Source organism: Malus domestica, chromosome 02 (assembly GCF_042453785.1).
Source record: "Malus domestica chromosome 02, GDT2T_hap1".
Classification (NCBI taxonomy): Eukaryota; Viridiplantae; Streptophyta; class Magnoliopsida; order Rosales; family Rosaceae; genus Malus; species Malus domestica.
This window is the reverse complement of record NC_091662.1, coordinates 25,926,272-25,947,295: the sequence shown is the minus strand read 5'-3', so window position 1 is coordinate 25,947,295 and position 21,024 is coordinate 25,926,272. Positions and strand designations below refer to the sequence as shown.

Here is a 21,024-nt window from a genome sequence, read left to right as displayed (position 1 = left end):
AAAGGGGGTTTCATCATATATTCACTAGGAGTTACTTATTGTCTCCTCAACTCCAAATGATAGGTAGGTGACTATTATGTGTCACAAACCATAGGAAAATGCCATTAACAAGGACACTGCCAATAATGCAATCTAGTGAACCCCAAATTTTCATCTAAATTATTACCAAAAGTTTCATATTGGGTAAATATAAAAATTTTATAAAAATTATTTGAGAAGCAACAATATATTGAAGATGTAAAGGATTATAGTCAAGAGGCGGATAATTTGACTAGAATTGTAAAGAATTTAGTAAATTGAATTACGCATAAGAATTGATCTTGATTGACAAGCCAATCTACTCAAGTCATTCTAGAAAAAGAAAATATGATCCAAATCATAAAAAAGAAAAAGAAATGAAATGAAAAACCCTAGTTTGGGTGGTTACATTCTCCACCCTCCAAAGCCATTAGTGTAAAGAAGTTGTTTCATAAGATAAGTTGCTTTTGCCTTGTTAGTGAAGTATGACGCTAAATCTGGCTAAAAACTTTGGATTGGTGCGGTAACTTGAGAAGCTTGGTAAAGTAAGGGTTGGGAAATGGGGATAGAGGATAAGAGCGTATTGAATAGTTTCAATTTGATTTATGTTTGGTAAACATCAAGTTGAGTTTATTTCCTCTCTCCCTTTTCGTTTATTTGTTTTAGTGTTGAATTGTTGCCGTGAAACATTATAATCGCCATGATAGTCGTCATTTTTTCACTCACGTACACAATAAACACAAGCTTTTGGATCCAGGTATCACCTTAGATATGGGGTTGAAGGTAGAAGCCATGGAAGAAGTCGAATTGTGTTGGGATCGAGTTTAGCCAGTGTGGTGATATAGCTCTTGAATGCTAGGACGATGTAGAGCAACGATATGATTTTACCATTTATTTTGTTTCTGCTTAATAATTCTCAAGAATTCTTGGAATTTGGATTTGATTTCTCACTTTAGAAAAGTTGCTTTGATTGCTCTCTATAGGAGAGTTGCTTTATTGTAATTTTCTTTTTGGTGTGCTACATCTCTTTTGGATTTATGTGTGAAGGGTGGAGTTGTTCGATTTGCTGGATCTACTTCACTTGGTGTTCTAGGATCGTGGCGGTGATTAGGTGATGCGATTAAATCCATGGACATTGTACTCCATGTCCTAACATATGATTTGAGATTTTTATTCTCAATGATCTCAGTGTAACATGAGGTTTGCGGTTTCCAAGGAGCTTAGACGAGTGCTTGATGTCTACTTATTGCTTTGCGATTGGTGATGCTTTATTGTAATATTTTTAGATCTAGTTTACAAAGACTCTTCTTTGGAGTCAAGTTCTTCATGATACGTTTTTGTAATGCCCTTTTTCCAATGAGTGAAATACTATACTCTTCTTAAAAAATGATAAAGAGAAACTCCAACAACAACCAGAGCCTACACAGTCAAATACAAAAGCTTGGCATGCTTCACTAAAAAGCACGCGATCCCAAATACCAATATTGCCAATACTATAATGCCCTAGTGAAGTATTGGCATCAGCTAAGAAAGTGACTTCACGGTACACATGCTTTCGGTCAATAAAATCAAAAGAAGAAGCGAGCCAAATTGATGCCCTCCATACATGATAGTTCGGAGCCTCCAAGAAATCTTGCAATGATTTAGAAAACCATGAATCACAAGCAACTCACTAGAAGCTTCCATCCAATTAAGGAAGTTTGATAAACGTGAAAAGTTGAAAATCCAATATAAACAGAAAAAGATTAAGTTGAATTGCTTGTCTAGCTCTATCATATGGTGTGTTGAATACTAAATTGGTTGTTTGTTTAAGAAATCATGAAATGATCGCAAGTTTAAAGTTGTGATCTTTTCATGTGCAAGTTCTGAAATTATTACATTTTTAAGAAAAAACACTTCATAATTGATACATTATGAATAAAAAAAAAACCTCAATTGACTTTGTAACTGACAATTAAGAATCAATTAAAGCATGCCAATTAGATAGTTAAACATTTAATTTATTTTTAATTGAGCTTTTAAAGTGTTTTTGTATCAATTTTTTTTTTTTGCCAAACGATATTATCTATATTAAGGGAGAGGAGAGTGGGCTTAGCCTCACAATGAGCTAGTAATAATGTGATTCAAATTCGTTATTGGAGAGAATCAAACCTAAAACCTTTTATTTACAAGTGAATGAACACCACTAGACCGTAGTACTAAGTGACTTGTATCAAAACTTACAGTTTTTAATTGGAGTTTTTTTTAACAAAATATTGGAGTGTTTTCTAATTTACCAAAAATATTTTAGCTAATTCGAGTTTATGGAAAGTTTTATTCAAACACAACATGCTCATTCCACACATATCTAAGTTTTTTCAAATATCAAATGAAGCAAAATGGGAAATCTCTTTTTTCTTTTCAAAATACGACACGAGGAAAGCAATGTTGTAAATGTAAACCTTGCTCAGGTCTTTTCTCTAAATAGCGACTCTCTTCTCTGAGACCTTTGCTTGATTGGAAGATAAGATCGAGCCATCAAAGCAGCCCTAATTGATCATTAAGTTTAATTACATGGTTTGTGTATTCATATTTGGGAGAGGAACTTGTATGGCTCAGATTTAGTGCTACAGTAGCGTCTGGTATCAATAATACAAGAACATGTATTATTTTCTTTTCACAAGTCATTGTATTATTGACATAGGACGCCAAGTCAATTGCCGTATTTAGAAATACCTAATAAGGAATTACCTTAATTTCCACTAGTAAATAGGTGCTCGTCCAATCTACCCAACATGAATAAGCAAAGAAATATATGCAACATTGTTCTTAGTTTAGCAAGGAATGGTGTAATTTGTTCTCAGTTAACATTTTATGCTTTTAAGAAGTCTATAAAGAAATCACTTAGTACTACGGTTTAATGGTATTTTTTTTTTCATTTGTAAGTGAAATGTCTTAGATTCGATTCTTACTAAAAACAAATTTAAATCATATTATTGCGCTCATTGTGAGGCTAAGCCCACTCCACTTCCCTTAGTGTAAATAATATCATTTTTTTTAAATAAAAAAAAACAATTTAGAAAGTGGCATTGGCCTTTGGTTGGAGAGAAAAAACTTCTTGTTATTAACCTTTAGCTGGGGAGGAGAATTATTTCAATTGACCCAGCGAAATTTACACGGAAGTGGACGAGGAATTCTCAACCGTAAAAGTGACCTCCGAACCAAACGTGAAAGTAATTTTCAAATTCCATAAAACGAAATGACAATTGAATTATGGCGAAACATGAAATTATTATCAGCATGCACCAAATTTCCTAATAAATTTATGCATTATATTGAATTTGTAATGCTGTAGGAGTTGTTTTATGGTGTATTTGTGAGTTCTTTCTTTGTTGAATCGATATTTAGAGACCACCACCGAACGACCTTATTTCATTTAGTACAAGATTCGTACAGTGACCCGCCACTGAAGGGTTCATTCCTACTCAGTACTTGTTTACCGAATAAAACTTCAACCACCACTTCGGAAAGTTCAAGAAAATAATCATCCAATGTCGATCAAAACCCCATTCGGAGGCTTCATTTTTGGTTCTGGTTTACCGAATAAATCTAGTTTTACTTGCATGTAATCAGTCAGTGAATCTTACAGACATAATTTGTCACTGGTTTAGTACACTACCACAAGAAGTGCACCGTTCATCCAAAGCTTATATACATCATCAAAGCCGAGAAACAAAATCCTAAACCATAAACAGCTCTAGCTGGCTGGTGGTCGTGTGGATCTTCTTTTTCGGTAAACAAGGAGAGCTGGACGATCTTCTAGTGGCAGCCAAGACGATGATGCTGGGACGTCAGGCTCTCTAGGGTGAGTTGGATAACCAAGAAGGGAAGATTGATTCAAAAGCTTGGTCCATATCAAGATAATTCAACTGTAATTGATAAAACAAGAAGGAATGAGTAATGACATTATTATCGAACTCACTTTGAGAGCAATCTCAAGGCGCATATCATGACTACAAATGCTTAAGAGATGTCGTTTTTACATGAAAAATTATCCCAACCCTCGTTTAAAAGAAAGGTAACGAAGGAGAAACCGATGCCCAAGCAGAGCCCACAATCCGTCCACAGACACTCCCACATTCACATACAAAAATTACCGTCTTCCTTTCAGTTCAAATAACACACTAATGACTGCTGCTAACACACTGCATCTCCTCAAAACCTTTGTCTTCTCACCACCCCACCAATAATGCAGAAACTCTCTACAAACACCGAGTTGCACGTAAGGGAAGAACCCACTTTAACCTACAACCTGAAGAAGATTATACCACAAACTCAAAGCCACTATAGAACGACAAAACATATGATCAATATTTTCTGCACCTTTGCACCAAATGTATCAGTAAAGAAAATATGACTTGCTCGGTTCAAGGACCACATATGGATATGGGACTCGGTAACTACTTATACCCAACTTGACTATTTCACCATTGCCTGTGGCTTTGGCAAGCCCTAGGAACTTTCGATCTCCAAAATGGTAACTTGCACAGCTAAACACTAAAGTTTCAATGATAGTTGATGCTAACAGTCAAGTTATTCCACAGACAACCATCTAATGAGGAAGCCTGAGCTTGCTCGTCCTAAACCCCTGATTTAAGACAAGAAAAATAGTACTAATTGGTAATATGTTTATGTCGATGGTTGAATAACTATTTCAAATGAAGGCTCCATGATTTGCTGTAGTATCCTTTTCTCTATCTCACAAATGGATGTTTGTATTTGAGAATAATTAAAAATTTCAGCTTTATTTGACAACAAAGATACTTTTCCAATGCCACTTCAACTGTTTCTATAAACTAACTAGACATGAGCACTTCAAACTATATAGTGGAACATCAAATTAAGTTGGAAAAAAACAAAAAGGGGGAAAAATGAGCACACCAAGGCATTTTCAGAAGGAAACCAACCTAAAATCTTAATGTAAAATTATTAAACATACAAAAAGAAGATTACAATCATTAAAAAATATATATAGGTGTAGCATTTATTTTTGAGAAAATAGTACAACAACAACAACAACAACAACAAAGCCTTTTCCCACTAAGTGGAGTCGGCTATATGAATCCTAGAACGCCATTGCGCTCGGTTTTGTGTCATGTCCTCCGTTAGATCCAAGTACTCTAAGTCTTTTCTTAGGGTCTCTTCCAAAGTTTTCCTAGGTCTTCCTCTACCCCTTCGGCCTTGAACCTCTGTCCCGTGGTCACATCTTCGAACTGGAGCGTCAGTAGGCCTTCTTTGCACATGTCCAAACCACCGTAACCGATTTTCTCTCCTCTTTCCTTCAATTTCGGCTACTCCTACTTTACCTCGGATATCCTCATTCCTAATCTTATCCTTTTTCGTGTGCCCACACATCCAACGAAGCATCCTCATCTCCACTACACCTACGTGTTGATGCTTCACCGCCCAACATTCTATGCCATACAGCATTGCCGGCCTTATTACCGTCCTATAAAATTTTTCCTTGAGCTTCAGTGGCCTACGACGGTCACACAACACGCCGGATGCACTCTTCCACTTCATTCATCCAGCTTGTATTCTATGGGTGAGATCTCCATCAAATTCTCCGTTCTTTTGCAAGATAGATCCTAGGTAGCGAAAACGATCGCTCTTTGGTATTTCCTGATCTCCGATCTTCACCCCTAACTCATTTTGGCCTCCGTTTGCACTGAACTTGCACTCCATATATTCTGTCTTTGATCGGCTTAGGCGAGGACCTTTAGATTCCAACACTTCTCTCCAAAGGTTAAGCTTCGCGTTTACCCCTTCCTGCGTTTCATCTATCAACACTATATCGTTTGCGAAAAGCATACACCAAAGAATATCATCTTAAATATTAAGTTTGTGATCTTCGCTAGATTGCACCGGTCATTAGTGTGGATAAGTATGTAAATGGATAGAGACAGGAAGCAAACACAAGATGTACGTGGTTCACCCAGATTGGTTACGTCCACGGAGTAAAGGAGTTCTCATTAATTGTGAAGGGTTTGCACAATATATAGGTTCAAGCTCTCCCTTAGTGAGTACAAGTGAATGATTTAGTACAAATGACATTAGGAAATATTGTGGAAGAATGATCTCGTAATCACGAAACTTTTAAGTACCGAAGTGTGGTATCGTCTTCACTTGCCTTATCTATCTCATAGGTAGATGTGGCATCTTCTTTGGAAGTACTCTTCCTCCCTCCAGGGGTGGTATCTTTAACTGGTGGAGATGCACAAGGTAATGTATCAATTTCACTTGACGCTTAATTGTAGTTTCAGGCTTGGTCAAGCGCGATACAAACCATGTAGTAGGAGTCCCCCAAGTCGCCGAGCTAGGGGATCTGCTGAAAGAGGTGACGGACAAGGTAAGCAATCAGAGCTCCAAGCAATCAGTCCCAGATCAGAAGTTTGATTTCGAGTTCCGGATGATTGTTATCCTTCTCCTTATCTTGCAGGTAGCATGAAGGATAAAGAAAAGAAAAGGAGAAAAGGTGATATGAGATACTTTTGGTTTTGAAGAAGTAACTTTCCACATGCTTATTCTTGAACTGGGCTGGAGGGTTTTCTTGTTTCCGCCAGAGTATAAGGCCGACTGAAGAATTTGAGGGTCAAAACAAGTCCATCAAATCTAGAGTACGTTCGACCCTGCTGATATGGGATACTTTTGCTGTTGACAAAGTAGTGGATGTATCGGCACGTGTTCTGTTGCGCTTGTTTCCACATGCTTCCTTGTATCCTTCTCACTTGCCCTATTTGTTCCTCAGGCAGATGTGGTATCTTCTCGGGAAGCATAAGATGTTGAAGATGAGTACTCGAGAGCAATGGGATTCCAGGCAGTCAGTTCCGGACTGGAAGCTTGATTCCAAGTGCTGACTGATTGCTCTCTTTCTCTTTGTCTTGCAGGTAAGAACAAGGCCAAAGGAAAAGACAGGGAAAAAGCATGATATGAGATACTCTTGCTTTTAACCCTGATGATATGAGATATTCTTGCTCTAGTGTAGCTTGTTTGCAGAGGTATTCTCGAAGGGAAAGAAAGCTGAGTATTTCGAGAGGCTTCGTTGGGAGTGCCCTCTCAGATATGAGGAAGGGTTGAGCATTTTTGCAGGTCTGCCTGTCCGTTGAGGATGGAGGTCGACATATATAGGAGTCTCCCTAACAAGGAGTAATACTATTCTTTTACCCTGCTTGGTCATAGCACGGTAGTGGGAGCTGCCAGCTTCACGTGTTTTAACTCTGTCAGAGCACTTTGAAAAAGTGGTCTGTGGTATCTGGAAAGCTGATGTTACGTGTGAAGATTACAGACAAGCTTTATCCAAGGAGATCTGGCTCTCGAAGTTGAGAAAGCGGTGTGAGGATTACAGACAAGCTTTATCTAAGGGGCTCTCGAAGTTGAGAAAGCGGTGCCTCTTCGATTTTCGAACAAGCAATCCTGTCGGGGATCTGTCTCTCGAGATTCGGAGAACGGTGCCTCTTCGATTTTTGAGAAAGCAATCCTGCTAGGAGTCTGGCTCTCGAGATTCAGAGAGCGGTGTCTCGTCGCTTTTTGAGAAAGTAATCATGTTGGGATCTGGCTCTCGAGATTCGGAGGACGGTGCCTCTTCGATCTTGAAGCAAGCAATCTTGTTGGGAGTGTTTTCTCGAATGTGAGTAAAGGTTAGGCCTGTTTGCTAGTCTACCTTGCCACGAAGCACAGAGGTTGACCCACAGGGACTTTCCAATTATCCAGCAATGGTCATGTTCCTTTACCCTCGTGGGTAATAATATGGTAGCTAGACCTTCAAAATTTATGTGTCTAAACTTTGTTAGTGTTGTTTCTTTGCTATTCTTTTACCATTCTTGGTCATAGCGATGTAATGGGAGCTGCAAGCTTCACGTGTCTAAACTTTGTTAGAGATTTTTGGCAAAGTTATCTGTGGTACCCGTGAGCTGATGTTGCGTGTAGAAAGTGAATGATTGAACAGTAACATTCACGTGCTTTCTACTTCACTAGAAATCTTCGACAGAATGCTCGTAATTTCCGCAAAGTTGAGTGTGCATGTGACAGGTGCTGACAAGGCTGAAAAAGCAGGTGCCTCTTCGATTTCTGAGATCGGCCCTCGTGGTCTCTGAGCAGCCCAGCTTTTGAGAAAGCAAGCGCCTTTTCGATTTCTGCGATCGACCTTCGTGGTCTTTGAGCAGCCCAGCTTTTGAGAAAGCAAACGCCTCTTCGATTCTTGAGATCGGCCCTCGTGGTCTCTGAGCAGCCCAGCTTTTGAGAAAGCAAACGCCTTTTCGATTTCTGAGCAGGCGCCTTTTCGATTTCTGAAGCTCCATCGAGTGCGGATTTTTATAGAGGCTGGTATTAAGTTCCAAAGCACACTTGAATCTCCACTAGTAAAAGCTCCCTTCTTGCATTTCTAAGATCTTGATTTGTCCGACCTCTTTTCTCTTCAACACCTTTGAAAATGTCCGGCCCCTCCGACCGTCGTTTTGACTTAAACCTTGTTGAAGAGGCAGCCACGCCTTCTCCAGACAACATATGGCGCCCATCCTTCTTATCCCCTACTGGTCCTCTTACCGTTGGGGATTCCGTGATGAAGAATGATATGACCGCTGCGGTGGTGGCCAGGAACCTTCTCTCCCAAAGATAACAGACTACTTTCCAAACGGTCTGATGAGTTGGCTGTTAAGGATTCTCTGGCTCTTAGTGTTCAGTGTGCAGGTTCTGTGTCTAATATGGCCCAACGCCTATTTGCTCGAACTCGCCAAGTTGAATCATTGGCGGCTGAAGTGATGAGTCTCAAACAGGAGATTAGAGGGCTTAAGAATGAGAATAAACAATTGCACTGGCTCGCTCATGACTATGCTACAAATTTGAAGAGGAAGCTTGACCAGATGAAGGAATCTGATGGTCAGATTTTACATGATCATCAGAGGTTTGTGGGTTTGTTCCAAAGGCATTTATTGCCTTTGTCTTCTGGGGCTGTACCGCGTAATGAAGCTCCAAATGATCAACCTCCGATGCCTCATCCTTCTAGGATGCTGTCCAGTATTGAGGCTCCGAATGATCCCCCTCCGGTGCCTTCTCTTTCTGGGGCTCTGCCGACTGCTGAGACTTCTCCTAAGCAACCTTTGTGAAGGCTCCCTCTTGTTTGTTTATTTTGACTCGTGTATATGTACATATTTGTAACTTCTTAGAGATATCAATAAATAAGCTTTGTTTCATTTCAACGTATTGTGTTAAATACACCAAAGCCTTCTTCACTAAGTTCTTTGAATTTTTCTTTTGTTGAAGCTTGTATGTTGAAGCTTTATGAGTGGAGCATGTAGGTTGAGGTAGTGTTCCCTTAATTTCCCGAGTGGGGAAAACTTCTCGATTGGAGACTTGAAAAATCCAAGTCACTGAGTCGGGTCGGCTATATGAATTTTAGATCGCCATTGTGCTCGATCCTGTGTCATGTCCTCCGTTAGATCCAAGTACTCTAAGTCTTTTCTTAGAGTCTCTTCCAAAGTTTTCCTAGGTCTTCCTCTACCCCTTCGGCCCTGAACCTCTGTCCTGTAGTCGCATCTTCTAACCGGAGCGTCAGTAGGCCTTCTTTGCACATGTCCAAACCATCGTAACCGATTTTCTCTCAGTTTTCCTTCAATTTCAGCTACTCCTACTTTACCTCGGATATCCTCATTCCTAATCTTATCCTTTCTCGTGTGCCCACACATCCAACGAAGCATCCTCATCTCCGCTACACATTTTGTGTACGTGTTGGTGCTTCACCGCCCAACATTTTGTGCCATACAGCATCGCCGGCCTTATTGCCGTCCTATAAAATTTTCCCTTAAGCTTCAGTGGCATACGACGATCACACAACACGCCGGATGCACTCTTCCACTTTATTCATCCAGCTTGTATTCTATGGTTGAGATCTCCATCTAATTCTCCGTTCTTTTGCAAGATAGATCCTAGGTAGCGAAAACGGTCGCTCTTTGGTATTTCCTGATCTCCGATCCTCACCCCTAACTCATTTTGGCCTCCATTTGCACTGAACTTGCACTCCATATATTCTGTCTTTGATCGGCTTAGGCGAAAACCTTTAGATTCCAACACTTCTCTCCAAAGGTTAAGCTTCGCATTTACCCCTTCCTGAGTTTCATCTATCAACACTATATCGTCTGCGAAAAGCATACACCAAGGAATATCATCTTGAATATGTCCTGTTAACTCATCTATTACGAACGCAAAAAGGTAAGGACTTAAGGATGAGCCTTGATGTAATCCTACAGTTATGGGGAAGCTTTCGGTTTGTCCTTCATGAGTTCTTACGACAGTCTTTGCTCCTTCATACATATCCTTTATAGCTTGGATATATGCTACTCGTACTCCTTTCTTCTCTAAAATCCTCCAAAGAATGTCTCTTGGAACCCTATCATACGCTTTTTCCAAATCTATAAAGACCATGTATAAATCCTTTTTCCCATCTCTATATCTTTCCATCAATCTTCGTAAGAGATAGATTGCCTCCATGGTTGAGCGCCTTGGCATGAACCTGAATTGGTTGTCCGAAACCCGTGTCTCTTGCCTCAATCTATGCTCAATGACTCTCTCCCAGAGCTTCATTGTATGACTCATTAACTTAATACCCCTATAGTTCATGCAATTTTGTACGTCGCCCTTATTCTTGTAAATAGGCAACAAGGTGCTCTTTCGCCACTCGTTTGACATCTTCTTCGTTTTCAAAATCCTATTGAAAAGGTCAGTGAGCCATGCTATACCTGTCTCTCCTAAGGCTTTCCACACTTCAATCGGTATATCGTCTGGGCCCACTGCTTTTCTATGCTTCATCTTCTTCAAAGCTACAACCACTTCTTCCTTCCTGATTCGACGATAAAAGGAGTAGTTTCTACACTCTTCTGAGTTACTCAACTCCCCTAAAGGAGTACTCCTTTCATGTCCTTCATTGAAAAGATTATGAAAATAACCTCTCCATCTGTCTTTGACCGCGTTCTCTGTAACAAGAACCTTTCCATCCTCATCCTTGATGCACCTCACTTGGTTTAGGTCCCTTGTCTTCTTTTCCCTTGCTCTAGCTAGTTTATAGATATCCAACTCTCATTCTTTGGTATCTAGTCGCTTATACATATCGTCATAAGCCGCTAACTTAGCTTCTCTCACAGCTTTCTTCGCCTCTTGCTTCGCTCTTCTATACCTTTCACCATTTTCATCGGTCCTATCCTTGTATAAGGCCTTACAACATTCCTTCTTAGCCTTCACCTTTGTTTGTACCTCCTCATTCCACCACCAAGATTCCTTTTGGTGTGGAGCAAAGCCCTTGGACTCTCCTAATACCTCTTTTGCTACTTTTCGGATACAGCTAGCCATGGAATCCCACATTTGGCTAGCTTCCCCCTCTCTATCCCACACCCACTGGGTGATTACTTGCTCTTTGAAAATGACTTGTTTTTCTCCTTTTAGATTCCACCATCTAGTCTTTGGGCACTTCCAAGTCTTGTTCATTTTTCTCACTCTTTTGATATGTACATCCATCACCAACAAGCGATGTTGATTAGCCAAGCTCTCCCCTAGTATAACTTTGCAATCCTTACAAGTTATACGATCCCCTTTCCTCATTAGAAGAAAATCTATTTGTGTTTTTGACGACCCACTCTTGTAGGTGATCACATGTTCTTCTCTCTTCTTAAAGAAGGTGTTGGCTAAGAAGAGATCATATAAAAAGGTCGTACCCAGTGCACAAGGCTCCCGCGTTACGCAGGGTCTGGGAGAGGTGAATGTCGGCTAGCCTTACCCCCATTTATGGAAATGCTGCTCCCAAGTCTCGAACCCGAGACCTACCGCTTATGGGCGAAGGCACTTGCCATTGCACCAAGTGCGACCTCTTAAGAAGAGATCATATGCCATTGCAAAATCCAAGATAGCTTCCCCATCCTCAGTTCTCTCCCCAAAACCATGGCCACCATGAAAACCTCCATAGTTGCCTGTCTCCCTGCCCACGTGTCCATTTAAATCTCCTCCTATAAATAACTTCTCCGTCTGAGCAATTCCTTGCACCAAGTCTCCAAGGTCTTCCCAAAATTTCTCCTTCGAACTCGTATCCAACCCTACTTGAGGTGCGTACGCACTAATCACATTGATGAGTTCTTGTCCTATTACAATCTTGATTACCATGATTCTATCTCCTACCCTCTTGACATCTACAACATCTTGTGTCAAGGTCTTGTCCACAATGATGCCAACACCGTTTCTCATTCTATTTGTGCCCGAATACCAAAGCTTAAACCCTGAGTTTTCTAGATCCTTTGCCTTAAGACCAACCCACTTAGTTTCTTGTAGGCACATAATATTTATCCTTCTCCTCACCATAACTTCCACTACTTCCATAGATTTTCCCGTTCAGGTTCCTATATTCCACGTTCCTTAACGCATTCTACTCTCTTGAACTCTACCCTTATGTCCTAGCTTCTTCACCATCCCCCGTCTAATAGGATCAAAGTACTTCTTTTGTGTGTCCTGTGTAAAGTTGATAGGAGCATATGCTCCCAAACAACTTTGAGTGGAGTCGTTCGAAAAGAAGTTTCTATGGCCCCTTGCTCATTTAACACTGCATCCGGGTGCCGATGGAGATACAGCGACCCTTGCTCACTTATCACTGTGCTCGGGCCACACAGCGCGCCACTTACGGGTGACGTCCTAGCTTTAGCGCGATTTCGTTCTGGATTCATTGTCATAAGGATTCGACGTAACTGTGGAGTGCCGGCTGTCGACTACCTGATGCCCTCCCCCTCCTCCTTTATCCGGGCTTGGGACCGGCAATGTGAGATAAACTTACATAGGCGGAGTTCTTTTTGAGAAAATAGTAGAACAGCTCAAATTCTATAAACATCTAGCAAAGACAAAGTAAACACGAATAAAAGCAGGAAAGTGATATAGATGGTGGAAGAAGGAAAGCGGTATAGATGATTTCCAGCAGATAATAATCATCCAGTAAAGCAAAAGTAAACATGAATTAAAACAGAAAATGCTAGAACAGCCAGAAATCTGTAATCATCTAAAGTTTTACCTTCAGGTTTTTCACTTGGTGTGGACATCCTGCAGAAATTAAAACACGTGATAATAAGTTATTGAAACAACCATGTTCATACAAAAAAGAAACAGAAAGAATGTCTGATCAGCTGTGAGATGAATAGCCTACAAAAGAAAGGGGATCCACTTGACCTTAATGTGCACCTCATTTATCTAAATCCAAAGTTTTCACACATTTTAAAAGTCCAAAACTGTAAGTTCAAAGAGGTGTAATCATTTTGCCAAAAATCAGAAAGGTATATTGGAAAATGGATCAAAGGGATCAACTTTACTCTAATTTCTACCTTATGACGTCAATTTCATTTATTCACCTAAATGCAAAGTTCTCTGACTCAACTGAAACTGTAAAATATGAAAGGTGTATTGGAACTCCAATCTCATATATTTGAAACTCAACCCAAATTTTGCGAAATGTGAATTAGGGTTTTATCTAAAATCCTAGCAATTAATTACCTTCTATAATAGAAACCAATTTGTCCGCATCACAATCAGTTGAAGCACAAATACTAGTTGATTCTTGAGCTTTACTGCTGGGCTCTGCTTCTTCAGTCACTGCTTCACCTACAATATGCTTTTCCTCAGAAGCCGAAGCTGCAACAGGAATATCCATGGGAGACAGGGAGTTCGATTGGGGAAGTGCTTGAGCCAATTCAGGGAAATTGAGATTAGCAGAAGCACCTTTGAGGGATAGAGCTGCTGCATCATAAGCTCGAGCTGCCATTTCAGCTGTTGGGTATGTCCCTAGCCAGAATTTCTTCCTTTTCTGGCGGATTTCCGCCACCCATTTGCCACTACTGCGCAATCTTACGCCGCGGTACTTCTGGTGGTTGCTGCCACTGTGATCATCACTAGTACTAGTCCTCTGCCTCTTCTTGTTGTTTTGCTCTTCAACATTGTTTGGCTGTTGCCCTTTTTCAGATGTACAATTCAGAGTCCTCTGCCTCTTCTTCTTGTTATTTTGCTCTTCAACATTGTTTGGCTCTTGCCCTTTTTCCGATGTACAATTCTCTGAATTTAGGGTGGTTTATTATGTGGAGATATTGAAAGATTTGAAAAGAGTTTAAAGAAACACATGTTCACATTAACAAAAACATATCAATTGCTTTCCTATAGCAAATGGAACACAATTTCCATCTCCTCCTCATCATTAACAAATTTTGTACCCTTTTAACAAAATAGACCACAAGGGAGCCAATACAGGTACATCACAAAGACTCAAACAATATATGCCTCCCCCAAACACCATAAGCATGGAATCCCAAACTTGCAGGAAATATGATGATATTGTTTTCCCTAATTTCTAAAGCTGCTTGCCAGTGCATTCGTCAGCACATAGCAAACGAAAAAAGCATTCATCCTCACCGAAAAATCACTTCTAGCGAACATCCAATCAAGGCCAAACACTTCCAACAGGTGCATCCAGATCCTTCTAGCAGATCTGCAGTGCAAGAAGTATATGGTCCACATACTCTGCCTCCTTTATGCACAAGTAACACAACAAACACCAAGGAATATGCACAGGTTCTTATTCTCTGTAACATGTCAAGGGCTATACTTTGAATCATGCGAAAATTTTCACCTTTAAGGCAGATTAAATGGATCAAAGGGATCAACTTGACTCTAATGTGTACTTATGACTTCAATTTTATTTATTCACCTAAATCCAAAGTTTTCTGAATCAATTAAAACTGTAAAATTAGAAAGATATATTGGAACTCTGATCTCATATATTTGAAAGTCAACCCAAATTTTGCAAAATGAGAGTTAAGGGTTTATCTAACACCCTAGCAATTAATTACCTGCTGCAGTAGAAACCAATTTGTCCACATCACAATCAATTGAAGCACAAATGCCAGTCGATTCTTGAGCTTTGCTGCTGGGCTCTGCTTCTTTAGTCACTGCTCCACCTATAATCTGCTTTTCCTCAGAAGCCGAAGCTGCAACTTGAATGTCCATGGGAGACAGGGAGTCCGATAGGGGAAGTGCTTGAGCCAATTCAGGGAAATTGAGATTAGCAGAAGCACCTTTGAGGGCTAGAGCTGCTGCATCATAAGCTCGAGCTGCCATTTCATCTGTTGGGTATGTCCCTAGCCATAATTTCTTCCTTTTCTGGTGGATTTCCGCCACCCATTTGCCACTACTTCGCAATCTTACGCTGCGGTACTTCTGGTGGTTGCTGTCACTGTGATCATCACTAGTAAGAGTACTATTCGTCTGCCTCTTCTTGTTGTTGCTTTGCTCCTCCACATTGTTTGGCTCTTGCCCTTTTTCAAATGTACAGTTTTTTGAATTTAGGGGAGTGTATTCAGTTGAGATTTTGAAGGATTTTAAAAGATTCATAAAAATACATGTTCACACAAACAAAAACATATCAATAGCTTTCCTATACCAAGTAGAACACAATTTATTTGCAACTATAAACAAAAGGTTACAATAATCTTACATCAGATTAACTCCATTTCCTCCTCGTCCTCAACAAATTTTGTACCCTTTTAACCAAATACACCACAAGAGAGCCAATACAATACATGACAGAAACTAAAACAATACATACCTACCCTCAACACCATACACATGGAGTGTCCCAAACTGGCGGGAAAGTTGACGCTATTGTTTCCCCTAATTTTCTAAACCTGCTAAGCAAGTGCCTTCATCAGCACATAGCATACAACAAAAGCATTCATACTCACTGAAAATCGCTTCTAGAAAACATCCGGAGAAGGCCAAACACTTCCAATAGGTGCATCCCCTAATTTTCTAAACCTGCTAAGCAAGTGCCTTCATCAGCACATAGCATACAACAAAAGCATTCATACTCACTGAAAATCGCTTCTAGAAAACATCCGGAGAAGGCCAAACACTTCCAATAGGTGCATCCAGATCCTTCAAGAGGATCTGTAATGCAAAAAGTATATGGTCCACATACTTTCTCTCCTTTATGCACAACACACACCAAGGAGGAACTGCAAGCTTAAATGAGAAAATTTTCACCTTTAATACCAGCTTAAATGAATCAAAGGGATCTACTTTGACAGTAATTTGTGTCTTATTACTTCAATTTTAATTATTCATCTAAATCCAAAGTTTTCTGAATCATTTGAAATTGTAAAATCAGAAAGCCATAATTTTCTTTAGAAAGCTATAATTTTTAGTTTGCCAAAAAATCAGAAGGGTGTCCAATCTCATACATACGAAAGTCAACCCTAATTTTGAGAAATGAGAAATAGGGTGTATGTGAGAACTAGGGGTTTATTAAAACCCGAACAATTAATCAGCAAATTAACAATTAATCAGCAATTATACCTGCTGCAGTAGAAACCAATTTCTCAACATCACAATCAGTTGAAGCACAAGTAATAGTTGATTCTTGAGCTTTACTCATGGGCTCTGCTTTCTTCAGTCGCTGCTTCCCATACAATCTGATTTTCCCAGAAGCTGCTTCTGCTTCTGCGGCTGCCTTAGCAGCTGCAGCCGGGATGCTCAACGGAGACACGGATTCTGGTTTGGGAAGTGACTTTACTAATTCAGGGAAATTGAGAGAAGCAGAAGCATCTTGGAGGGCTAGGTAGCATCATAAGCTCTAGCTGCCATTTCTGCTTTTGGGTATGACCCTAACCATATTCTGAATTTCTTCCTTATATTGTGAATTTTGGTCACCAATTTGGTCCTCCACAACCACACGCCGCGGTACGTCGGGTGCTTTCCACCGTAACTGTGATCATCACTCGTCTGCCTCTTCTTCTTGCAGCTGCTTTGCTCTTCCGCGCTGTTTGACTCCTGCTCCTTTTACAATTTAGTGTTTTTATCGGCCAAAGAACCGGAATTTGTCATTGTCAACGCGGAGGAGGCGGAGGTTTTCTTGAGGAGCACTCTCTGTGTTGGTTTGCTCCGCCATGATTGCGGGCCTAGCTCAAAAGGTTTTGGGCTATATGATTGTCTATTAAGAAACTTAAAAATAGATATAAAAGAGGGAGCAGAAAGAAAATAAGTTTTAAGTGCTGATTTGAATATGTTTTTAAAATAATTGAAATTGCTTTTAGTGAAATTTTTTTTGGAAATCATCATTTTAGTAAAAATGCTAATAAATTCTGAAAAAAAAAGCAATTAAAGTGCGTCATGAAAGAAGCACATAACTGATGCTTCTTGTAGGAAACCTAAGAACATTTTTTTTAAAGCACTTTCAATTATTTTAAAAGTACATCCAAACGAGCCCTAACTCATTTTACACTACATAGTTTGGTGGTCATTTATAAAATGAGTTATGAGATTTCAATTTTCACACATTTCGAAACGTGATTTTCGAATTGCCCCAATTTAGTATTTTTGTGAATTTTATTGTGTATTTAAATTTTAAGTGTTAACATGATATAAATTGTGCCCACATTTGAAAGCACATGTTGACTAAACCCATCATCCATCCAAGTTTAATTTCAGCAATAAATATTTTGCGCCTAAAACAGGTTCAAGCTACCAACGCGAATGCTCCAAGTTTAATTTCAGCAATAAATATGTTGCATAATCCCTAAGATATCCTAATTTGGCTTTAATTTCCGTACTTGAGAGAGACAAGTAATGTCTTCAATGAGCTTAAGCCTAGTCTATTGTTTACAGCTATCTGACTTCACTTGGTATTTTGACTTTGTATGACTAAGGCTGGTCAAATCTGACTAAGATGCCTGTATAAGTAACTTGTTCCACATCAGGCCTCTCAGCTCATTCACCTAATTATCACGTGCTATGGGTCTTTCGGTCTTTCTTTCCATGTGTCATGGGCCTAGAAAATCATGGTCGCACACTCCATTCATTTTAATTTTCATTAGAATTGTGTAATTTCATTCATTTTACCATGACAAAGGGTAAGGGGAGGGAAAGGGGATGGCAATTCTCGCGACTTAATAGTAACAGCCTATTATAATTTCCACTCAAATTAAATTATTCCATAATTTCCATAAGTATTCCTTTTAAACTATTCACAAAGGGAGAAATTTGTATTAATCTTTTAATAGTGTTAGATTAATTTTTTGATGTGGGAGTGAAAAAACTCGATGGGTTGTTATAAAAAAAATATGGTGATATTGCAGATGACCGGGATGAGCGTGCTCTGTTTTGTCATTGTGGAGATGAGCTAACGGTAGTTTCCTTCTCGGCTTAATTGTGTTTTGTGTATGCTTGTACAGCCTAGCAGTTTGTATGGCCTCGCTTTTCAATGACGGCTCTATGTGTTCCTTGGTTTCGAATATGCCACCATAAATCTGTCATGTAAGATATTTATTATGTTTGTTTATTGGAGAAAACGTACGCAGGTAGCACCTTTCTTGTAATCATGTTCCTCTTATTAATGGTTTATTGTCATTGCTTGGGCTAAAAAAGAGAGTATGATTGATGGATTTCTATTAAGGAAAAGTCAAATTTATGAGCTGAAATCTTTAACAAATGAACCAAAGTTGGAACCAAACTCGAGTTCTGTCAGAAAAAGCTGAAGTTGTTTCACGAGCTTTATGAGCCAAACATACCAAACGCTCAAGCTCGGTCATTTTTCGACGAGCATAAGATTTTGAACAAGTTAGCTCGCTTCACTTACAAACCCAGCTTGAAGGAGCCAAAAGTGAGCCAAACAAGAGTCAACTATTTTTTTAACAACTTTATCCCCTTAACAATTGTGTATATCAATTTTGACATTTTATTTCATACTTACTTTTATCTCAGCCCCATCTCTTCCCGCCTGGCCACATTCACTTGGAAAACCTACTTCTGCCATTAGATTTCTTCCGACACAATAGACATATCAGAAATTCATCATACTAATAAAACATGAAGGTTGCTTCACTTGAGCAGAAGGATAGCAAACACAAACATCCACTAAGAAACTTTCAACGCTTAATTAAAACTGACTCGCATCGAAACCGAACACAATCCTCAGCAGGACAAAATCCAACCAGATCCTTCATGTGTATCAGAATTCACCTGAATGAGACAGAATCTGGTATGTTGTGAATTTCACCATATGCCTGACATTGTGCACGCTCTCGGACCTTTACTTTTTGCCTGCTTTTTTTCCTGGTTTCACTGGTCTTACTGGTGCAGTAGTTTTAGCCTGAATTCTTCGTTTCCGTGTCATTGCAAACTCTCCAAATTTATGACCAACCTTCTCTTCGGTGATCTTGCAGCGAATATGATTTTTTCCATTATAGATACGGACTGTAGTACCCACAAATTCTGGCAAAATGGTAGATCTGCGTGACCAAATTTTCTTATTGTTAAGAAGATCTTTATTGTTCTTCATTTTCATCAGGAATGCATCCACAAAAGCGCCATCGTAAAAATGAGATCTGCTCAAAAGCCAAATCCAACAAAATTACAAATTCCTTACATCAGAAAATGAGAAAAACTCCACTAAAAATGTAATAGCAGACACGCAAACACAACCGTGGTGACCACATAGTATCCAGAAAAGACACAAAAATTGAAACAGTAAGCCATGGTGACAAAATGGACATGGCAAAAAAGAGCAGCACCGTAAAAGAAACTTACTCTTGCTTGGCTTGGGTACTATAGCATGCTTTTTCCAGTCCACACGTTCCCACAACCACTGGCTTTCCGGAGTTCAGCTATACCAAATGGTCCAAACCAAACAACACCAACAAGCCATCACATACCACTGTTAGGGCTGCACAATGGTATTGAATGCATAAACATATACGCAAGTAACAGGGTAATGTTACCTTGGTAGAGGACTCGGAGAAGAGTTTGCCAACTAGGCCACGATTGAGGGTTGCAATTAGACGCTTTGCCATCTTCAACTGTGTTGTGTGACTAGAGGGATGATAACAATTGGGTATTTTCTCTGATATGAGCTACAAAAGAATACAAGGCAACTTAAGGAAGTACCCAATAACTTTCTTTTCGATAGACATGGAAGAATAAGAAGAGCACACTACGAATCAATGTGACAGAACCAGATTAAAAAAGCACACAGATTCCTCGAGAAATAACAACTATCACCCTTCAATTCATTTACATTCACCATTTTTGAACAAATCAATAACATGTGACATTCATGCTACTTTAATTTGCTTATGATGCACTTATCGACATCTAGTCAAAGCTGGAACAATTACTTAAGCACACCGAACAACTCGGATTACATTTCAAAATTTATAAATAGAGGCACAATGCTTGAACAGAAAGGCATTACAGTTAACACAGAATTATCAAAGAACTTCATCTTACAAAGGAAACTCGAAAAATCTCATAGAAAAGCAAGGGACTTATGAAAAATCTCATAGGCGGCGATGGTTGTTTAATTGGGTATATGTGGGGTTTGTGTTGGTGATTCGATTGGGTTCGAACTGGGTGTTGATGGTTGTTCGAGTGAAGGTCTAGCGGTGGTGGCGGTGGGGTTTGACGGTGGTGGTTGTTGTGGCTTGATGGTGGAGGTAGTTGCAGGACAATCACAAATGAAAATTGCGAACCAAAATACAGAAATTAACAATGGTAGAAATCCACATGCATTCGAAATCAAAAGAAAACCTCAGAAATAGCAAAACCCACATGCGAATTTATACCAAAAACCAGAGAAATGATAAAGGGAGAGGGGGATGGAGGTTTACTTACCCGTCTCTCAGTGTGATGGAGATGCGAGGAAGAAGTGGGAGGAAGCGAGCTACCGAGCGGAGAGAGCGAGAGACGCACACAGAGCTAGATGGACCTTGGGTAATTTTCTTTTCTTTTCTTCTTTTCTCTTTCAGCGTGGGCCTTGAGCTAGATGGGCCTTGGGTAATTTTCTTTTCTTTTCTTCTTTTCTCTTTCAGCGTGGGCCTTGCTAATTTTAATAAAGGGAACTTTTATGAAAATGATATGCTCTGAGTTTATTTTAATAAAAAATCATGTTATAATTTTATAAGAAAATTA

The 21,024-nt window shown here is 39.6% G+C and overlaps 1 protein-coding gene and 1 pseudogene across 1 annotated transcript; both read right to left on the bottom strand.

Annotated features, from left to right (window-relative positions):
• Positions 1–3,592: 3,592 nt before the first annotated feature.
• LOC103437341 (uncharacterized) lies at positions 3,593–16,959 on the bottom strand (annotated as a pseudogene).
• Positions 16,960–18,849: 1,890 nt separating this feature from the next.
• On the bottom strand, positions 18,850–20,728 carry LOC103420260 (small ribosomal subunit protein uS19m-like). The gene is made up of 4 exons (XM_017332638.3): positions 20,644–20,728; positions 19,836–19,967; positions 19,645–19,721; positions 18,850–19,442 (listed from the first exon to the last, which is right to left on the bottom strand). Exons 2-4 carry the CDS (start codon positions 19,905–19,907, stop codon positions 19,148–19,150), a joined length of 444 nt encoding a protein of 147 aa, XP_017188127.1. The 5' UTR covers positions 19,908–19,967; positions 20,644–20,728; the 3' UTR covers positions 18,850–19,147.
• Between the last annotated feature and the right edge of the window lie 296 nt (positions 20,729–21,024).